This window comes from Microcebus murinus, chromosome 19 (assembly GCF_040939455.1).
Source record: "Microcebus murinus isolate Inina chromosome 19, M.murinus_Inina_mat1.0, whole genome shotgun sequence".
NCBI classification, from domain to species: domain Eukaryota; kingdom Metazoa; phylum Chordata; class Mammalia; order Primates; family Cheirogaleidae; genus Microcebus; species Microcebus murinus.
In genome coordinates this window covers 8,981,679-8,988,994 of record NC_134122.1, presented here as the reverse complement: position 1 = coordinate 8,988,994, position 7,316 = coordinate 8,981,679, and the positions used below count along the sequence as shown (strand labels likewise).

At 51.8% G+C, this 7,316-nt stretch overlaps 1 protein-coding gene across 2 annotated transcripts; it reads right to left on the bottom strand.

Annotated features, from left to right (window-relative positions):
* Positions 1 to 285: 285 nt before the first annotated feature.
* RMI2 (RecQ mediated genome instability 2) lies at positions 286 to 5,599 on the bottom strand. 2 transcript variants are annotated; one of them, XM_075995102.1, is made up of 3 exons: positions 5,274 to 5,599; positions 1,260 to 1,409; positions 286 to 936 (listed from the first exon to the last, which is right to left on the bottom strand). In XM_075995102.1, the coding sequence occupies exons 1-2, from the start codon at positions 5,569 to 5,571 to the stop codon at positions 1,261 to 1,263; spliced, it is 447 nt and encodes a 148-aa protein (XP_075851217.1). In that variant the 5' UTR covers positions 5,572 to 5,599; the 3' UTR covers positions 286 to 936; position 1,260. The 2 variants fall into 2 exon arrangements, with proteins under 2 accessions (XP_075851217.1, XP_012640158.1); XM_012784704.3 differs by having other exon boundaries at positions 286 to 1,409.
* Positions 5,600 to 7,316: the final 1,717 nt, after the last annotated feature.

Here is a 7,316-nt window from a genome sequence, read left to right as displayed (position 1 = left end):
GGCAAATCGTTCTGCAGACACTGTGACGGTGGATACATGTCCTTATGCTTTTGTTAATACCAGACTGTGTAACACCAAGAGTGACCCCTAATGTAAACTGTGCACTTTGATTAACAGGAACGTATGTCAGTATTCTCCCATCACCTGTAACAAAGGCACCACCCTATATTAGACGTTAGCATTAATAATGGGGGACGGGGTGTGAGTGTGGAGTATATATGGGGACTCTCAGTATTTTGTTTCATTTTTCTGCAAACCTAAAACTGCTATAAAAAGTAAAGTCTATTTTTTAAAAAAACAGCATATAAAAAAATTTATTAGTGGTAAAAATCAGACTAAACTGCATGGCAATGTCAGAACGTGATCCGACTCCCTTGACGTTTACAAATCTAAAGAAAAATCAGGCACGGGTGACAAGCAGCTCGCAGAAACCCGGCGTTCAATACAAACATGACGAAAGGCCATTCCACACAAAACACGTAGGACCTCGAACCGGGAGGAGGCCGCCCCCTTGCAGCGTCTTGCCAAAAGTCACGAAGCGGAAGTTTAGCTAAGGCCTGAAAGTTGTTCTCAACCTTCTTTCATTTCAACGAGAAAATCTGAAAACGGCTCAACATCTCCGAGAGAAGGAAGAACGTGTCGCCTTCACGGAGGGAAAGGGACCTTACGTGTCTGAGCCTCGTGCGAAGCATAAAGGGACCTGCATCCTCGAGGGCCGCCGTGCCTGCCGCTGGGAATTGCCACGTGACTTGCAAACTGGACAGGGCGGCCATTGACGAGGACACCGAGGAGCCATGGCGTCACTCCGTTTCTACACAGCCTGTCTTCCTGCCCGTAGCCGCACTTCAGTCACCACGGGCAATGACTGGGAGTCAAATTTTGCATCGTAAAACGGACATGCAGCAGTCACGGAAAAAGTGTCATCACTCGTAAAATCTGGAAAATGCAACGTGAGATTTCTGTGTACTTTAGAGAGAGAGAGAGAGAATTAACACACACACAAACCAAAAAGGAAAAAAAAAACAAAACCGCATAGCATCTGCTTTTCATCAGCAAACACAGAGCAAGGGGCAGCGGAGGCGTGTTAACTGAAGGATCCCAGCATTTTCAAATTCCTACATCTGGACTCCTTGGTCAACCAAAGCAAAGCGGAGAAACTTTTGAGAAATACACATTGAACAATGTCCCGTGAAATCCGCAGGGTTATAAGAGCCTAAATTGTTTCAGAAATTCTAGGTGTTTTTAAGGACGGTTCCAACCTCAAGGAATATTCCTCTGTAAATCTTCCACTTCTAGTTCCCACATGCTTTCATGGATGGGATTATCAGAAAGATCTGTCATCTTCACAGCCAGAAGGCATGGCTCTGGGCTGCAGGCCTGAACCACGCCCATCACCATCACATACTTTCCTGGAAAAAGAAGAAAAGCCCATCGTTACCGTTCATCATAAGAGGGTGGGGAGGAAACAGATCCGGTCCTCCAGAGAGTCTAAGTTGGTCAGAGAGAGGGAAGTTAGGGACAGAAAAACATTCAGATAGTAGATATCAAAATGCAAGGCAGTCAGTGATCGGGATGCACATGTATATTAACTACAACATTTAACTTGGAGGATGACATCTGTATCACCTTTGGTTTCTGGTTTTAATGTGTTAAATGAAATCATCGTGCACACAGTAACCAAGCCCAAGAGATGGAAGAGACTCTTGCATCAGAGTTTGAGTTATAATTATTTTCCTCTAAGGTAGGGGCAGAAAACCCAAGCTTTTCTCTAATCCTGTTCCTTGCTCAATGCTCCAGAGTATGTGACTGGTCTCATTGCACAGGACGGTCCTCTTTCTGCAGACACACCCCCTGACAGCCCCAAAGCTAATCCAATTCTCCCTCAACGTTGCCAAAAAAGCTGGGCCAGCAGCATCCCCGAGCCGCCACTGTGCCAGCTGCCCAGGACTCATCCCTGCCACCTCCAGCTTTATCCCGACACTGCTGGGCACACAGGAGCAAATCCACAAAAGGGCAGGCTGCCACCGGGATGATCTAATGACATATTCACCGTGATTCTCTTCCCATCCCCTTGGGGAAGTGACTCTCTCCTTGAAAGCAAAACTTGGCCAGTCTTAATCACACAAACTCGATTGTGTAAAAGAAAACTCCCAACGCTGCAGGAAGGGCAGGCACGCAGCCAGCCCCGCCGCAGGGCCCTGAGAGGCCGCTGTTATCACACTGCACGTGGGGCCCCGGGCTGACTGAAGGAAGCCAGGCAAGCTGACCCGTGACCCTCGGGTGCTCAGCCCCTGGCAGGGTGTGCTCTGTGACTCTGAACTCACATGCTTGGGCCCCAGTGACAGAGGCTAGTTCTAAAAACGCGCTTGCCATCCCTCTGGACGGCCCTAACGTGCTGGTAGAGATGGAGCCGCCAGAAACACAATGACTGAGGCCCCAACCAGGTGACCAGGGGGTCTGCTAGGAGGGCACACACTGGACGGATGAGCTTGGGGCATGAGATCGCCCAAACCGGGGAGTCCCGCTCATTCTGCCCACCCCTCCCCCTTTCCCTGCAAAGCAGCCCCCACCACCTGCCCTCCTCCCCATACCCCCCTCCCTTGGGTAGCCCTGACCACGCCAATGGCTCCCGCTTGTCCCGCGGGCCTTGTCCTCCTCAAACCCATCCCCACCCCCTGCTGCAGCCCTCGTTCTCAAATCCAACTGCCTCCGGAATCTGGCAGGTCACAGTGAGGCTGGGTCATCTGTTTCTCTGCTCCCCCCACCCTGCAGACTGGGAGCAACTCCAGGGCAGGGAGAGTTTCCACTCTGCACCTGGGGTTTATGGACACAAACTTCTGGATGTGCCAGAGAAGGGGGCAGGGAACAGCTGGTGCACAGGCACGGCGAGTAGAGTTCAAGTCCGCCTTGAAGCGGGCAGGTCCTTCCGCAGGTGACCACTGAAGCTGGTCAGGATGGGACCTGCCTACCTTTCGCCGTTCCAGGGAGCACTCTCCTCCCACTGCACGTGGACTCGGGGTGCCCAACTGCCCCAGTGTTAATACGGAAAGCCCCACATCCTAGGACCCTCTCAGTCCTGGGCAACCCAGGAGGGTTGGTCCCCAGATACCTCCAACACATCCTTCAGTGCTGCCTCTTCAAGGGTGCCTTCCCTGACCCCTCGGCCGGGACCAGCTGTCCCTGCTCTGTGCCACAGCGCCCTATGCTCATGCCTACAGTATCACTTGTGTTTTAGTGGCCTGCCTACTTCCATGGCTTCCTGTCTGGAGGCAGTGACTCAGTTTTGCCAAATAAGACTTGGCATTAAACAGCAAGAAGAAGTGACATGGCCCCTGCTAGGGTGCATTCAGGCCGGTGGGTGTGTCACACAGGTTCACTGATGCCCATTTGTTCAAACATTGAGGTACCTACTGGGTACCAGGTGTATGTCAGGGCTGGGTGGGACCAGACATGCAGACTGCCCAAGCCTGCCTTCGAGGGGCTTTGCTTGGGGGCCAAGACACCAAGCAGCATGGGTTATGACTTACACCAAGTCTAAAGCCAAGGATTGGCAAACTTCTTCTGCAAAGGGCCAGACAGTAAATATTTTAGGCTTTTCAGGCCGTAAGGTCTCTGTCACAACTACGCGACTCTATAGATGTAGTGGGACAGCAGTCCTGGACATATGTAAGTTACCAACGCGTTCCAATAAAACTTCACTTACGAGCATTGGCATTTGAATTTCATGTAATTTTTCACATGTCATGATTTTTTTCAACCATTTAAAAATGTAAAGACTGTGTATAGTTTGCAAAGTGCATGAAAAGAGGCAGCCTGCAGTTCACCGATCCTGTGCTAGTTTAGCACTGCAGCTGAGGGCAGAGGCTGAGGGGTAAGGGACACAGGGGAGCAGGGAGTAGGGAGCAGCAGCAAGTTACAGTGGATGATAACAAGAGTCAAATTTTCTGAACCCTTACTATGAGCTAAGCAGCTAAGCGCTGAGTTAAGGCGATTGTTTACTTATTGAATCCACCCAACAGGAGGAATTATTATCCCCTTTTTAAGAAAGGATTATAAATCCAAAAAGGTTAAGCAACCTGCTCCAGGCAGCTCAGCTAGGAAGGGGTGAAGCCAGGAACTCAACCTAAGTCTGAGCCCAAAGCAGCCCAGGACAGGCCACGGGACCTATCTGCCTCTGGTTAGTGTCCAAGACTCTGAGCAGGAAGGGGTCTTAAAAAGAAGGGAATGTGGCCTGATTTCACGGGAGAAGGAACCAAGGAGAGGAAAGGCCCACTGGTCCTTCAGACCTCCTTGGCCCAGAAACCTCCCTGGACCACCTCCTTGTGGTTCCACAGGGATCAAAAATCCTCGGGGAAATCTGCTGTCAGTCTGTCGCCCAGCCAGGACGTATCTATCTGGGTTGGAGCTGCAGCCTAGTGCCACACATGGGGCCTCATGTCCAACCCATGCTCAATTAACAGCCCAGTGAATGAGTGACATGAGATCCTGGGTGCCCAATGCTTGTCAATCAAAACAACTGGCTCTTAGAGCCCTGTGTGCCAGGCACTGCGCCAGATGCTGAGGCCACAGCTGTCAACCACACAGCTCCCGCCCTCCGGCAGCTCAGTCTGACCCAGGGTTTTTCCAAGTGTGGCCCCCAGACCAGCAGCGACAGCATCACCTGAGAGGGTCAGAAATGCAGATTTTCAGGCCCACCGACTCAGAAGCCCTGAGGGTGGAGCCCAGCCACCTGAGCTTCGACAAGCCCTCCAGGTGAGTCTGATGCACGCTCAAGTTTGAGCAGCAGTGGTCTAGGAGGGGCCGACATTAGTGAACTACTACAGCCAAAGACAGTCCCAGGAAGGAGAGGTACAGGAGGGTCTCCCTGTTCGCAGGGAGTAGAGGGCTTCCCTGGAAAGGTACCTTTGAGTACAGACGATAAGGACGAGCAGAAGAGTCCTAGGATAGTGTTTCCCAAAAGTTGATGGGAAAAAGAAAATCACCTGTGGGGAGGGGGCTTGTGACAAACACGGATGCCGGGGCCCCTCCCCTGGAGATTCCCTCTACGAGGGCTGGGAGGGTCCCAGGATCCTGTATTTTTAACCGGGCCGCAGGTGATGCTTACCATCAGGAAGCCTGACCCAGTGAGAGACAGGAAGGAAGGGTAGTGAGGCGGCCGACCCGCAAGTGCGCAGGCCAGGGGAGGTACAAAGCGCCAAAGCCGGGTTCGAGTCCGGGCTCGGCAACTTCGCGGCAGAGGGGGGAAAGGGGCGCCGCCGAGGCTCCGGTATTACCTGGGGCGAGGCAGGGCCGCCCGCGGGGCACCCGCTCCAGGCCGCGCACCGAGAAGACCCCGCTCGGGTCCCGCAGCAGCGCCTCGCCGCCGCACGCCGCCAGCACCGTGCCCTGCATCCACACGGCCGCCAGCTCCAGCGGCCCGCGGCCCACCGCCGCCCGCGACAGCCGCCACGCGCCCGGGCCGCCCTCCGCGTCGCGCCGCAGCTGCTCCGCCAGCACCTTGAGCGGCGGCGACCGCGGCAACCGCACTGCCGGCGCGTCGGCGCGGGAAAGCGAGTCCGCGGCCGCGGCCATGCTGCCCGCCGCCGCTTTCACAACTTTGACGGGCAGCGAGGCCCGGCCCGCAGCACCAATCAGGAGCGCGCTGGCGGAGCCGGCCAATCGTCGGCCTCAGGAGGCGGGACCGCCGGGGCGAGCGGCGCTCTCCAGCCGCCAGGAGTGCGCATGCGTACCTAAAGCAAAATAAACACCGCGAGTTAGAAATGAATGGATGAAGTCATTAATTAAATGGGAGTGATTAAGTGAAGTTTGGGAGGTAAACGCATCTCAAAATTTGGCGTGCATGCTGATCACCTGGAGAAGGTGACTATTCATCTTTACCTCGCCTTACAGTACTTGGAGGTTAGTAAATACCTGAAATGAATTAGGAGGCCCATGTTTGTGGGGAGTGATCGAGAATCGAGTCAGGAGACGAGGCTGGGAAAGGAAGTGAGCACAGCTGGTGAAATTGCCCTTTCTTTGGTTATTATTTTTATTTATATTTTAGTCACATAAAATAATTTAAAAATTGATAAAATATATGACTATTTTATGCACAAAAGAAATGTACATTTATTGTAGAAATTTTAGAAAAGGAAAATCTAGAACAAGAAAAAAATTGCCAAGAGCACTCAGATATTCACTGTCAACTTTTGGGTGTATTAGCTTCCAGGTTTTAAAATATATATGTATATATATTCGATATAAAAACATTGCTTTGCATATTGTCTTCACTTAATAGCGGACATCCTTCTGTACCAATATCCACCTGCTTCCTGTTGAATGACTGCATAATGTTCTATTTATATCATCATGTATTTAACTGATATCCTATAGTTGGACATTAAGGCTATTTTCAGTTTTTCACTTTATAAATATCACCACTGTGAATTAGATTCACATTCGATTTAGTTAAAGCTAAGTCTTTGTGCACATGTTTCAGATAAAATTCCTAGAAACTGTTTTCTAAAAATTGGATGTTCCCAGTCAACAAAGTCCACAAATCTTAAATCAGGCAATCCTTAAAGTTAAGATTAGTTCTTGGCCGGCGCGGTGGCTCACGCCTGTAACCCTAGCACTCTGGAAGGCCGAGGTGGTGGGATCATTTGAGCTCAGGAGTTGGAGACCAGCCTGAACAAGAGCGAGACCCCATCTCTACTAAAAAATAGAAAAAGTTAGCTGGGCATGGTGGCACGTTGCCTGTAGTCCCAGCTATTCCGGAGGCTGAGGCAGGAGGATTGCCTGAGCCCAGGAGTTTGAGGTTGCTGTGAGCTAGGCTGACGCTATGGCACTCTAACCCGGGCAACAGAGTGAGACTCTGTCTCAAAAAAAAGATTAGTTCTTAAGAGAGACTTTGTCCTCCCAGGGCCTCCTGTAGTAGTACCAGGTATTCAGCAAGGGCGTGATTTTGGCAGTAGCCTCTGTGAGGTTTTAGCCTTTACACCACAACCCTGAGCTGTAGAGTAACCAGCTCTTGGGCTGAGAAGGAAGCAGGGACATTAACCAAGAGAGAATCCAACCGCTCATGCCTGGCGGGTCCTCACTGGCCTTCCCCAGGGCACCTGAAGGCCAGAGAAGAGATGGAGAAAGGAGTTGGGGTAAAGGCGGAGGCTCCCAGGTCTCTTGGCTCAGCTTGGGATTTCCCCACCATTCTCTTGGCCCCCAGATTTAGCCTCCCCCACCTCCCCCCAAGCCCCACAAGTCTGAGCACGTTAGCGCTGGGTTTGTAACCTTTTGATCGTGTAATCCACACACCAGGAGTGTGAGCATTCCAGGCAGAG

What these genes read in the sequence shown, in the direction of transcription:
- RMI2 (XM_012784704.3), bottom strand. Translation starts at nt 5,571, where the DNA reads ATGGCCGCGGCCGCGGACTCGCTTTCCCGCGCCGACGCGCCGGCAGTG. An exon ending in GCGGCCCTGCCTCGCCCCAG is followed by an intron (nt 1,410 to 5,273) that starts GTAATACCGGAG and finishes TTCTTTTTCCAG; the next exon opens with GAAAGTATGTGATGGTGATG.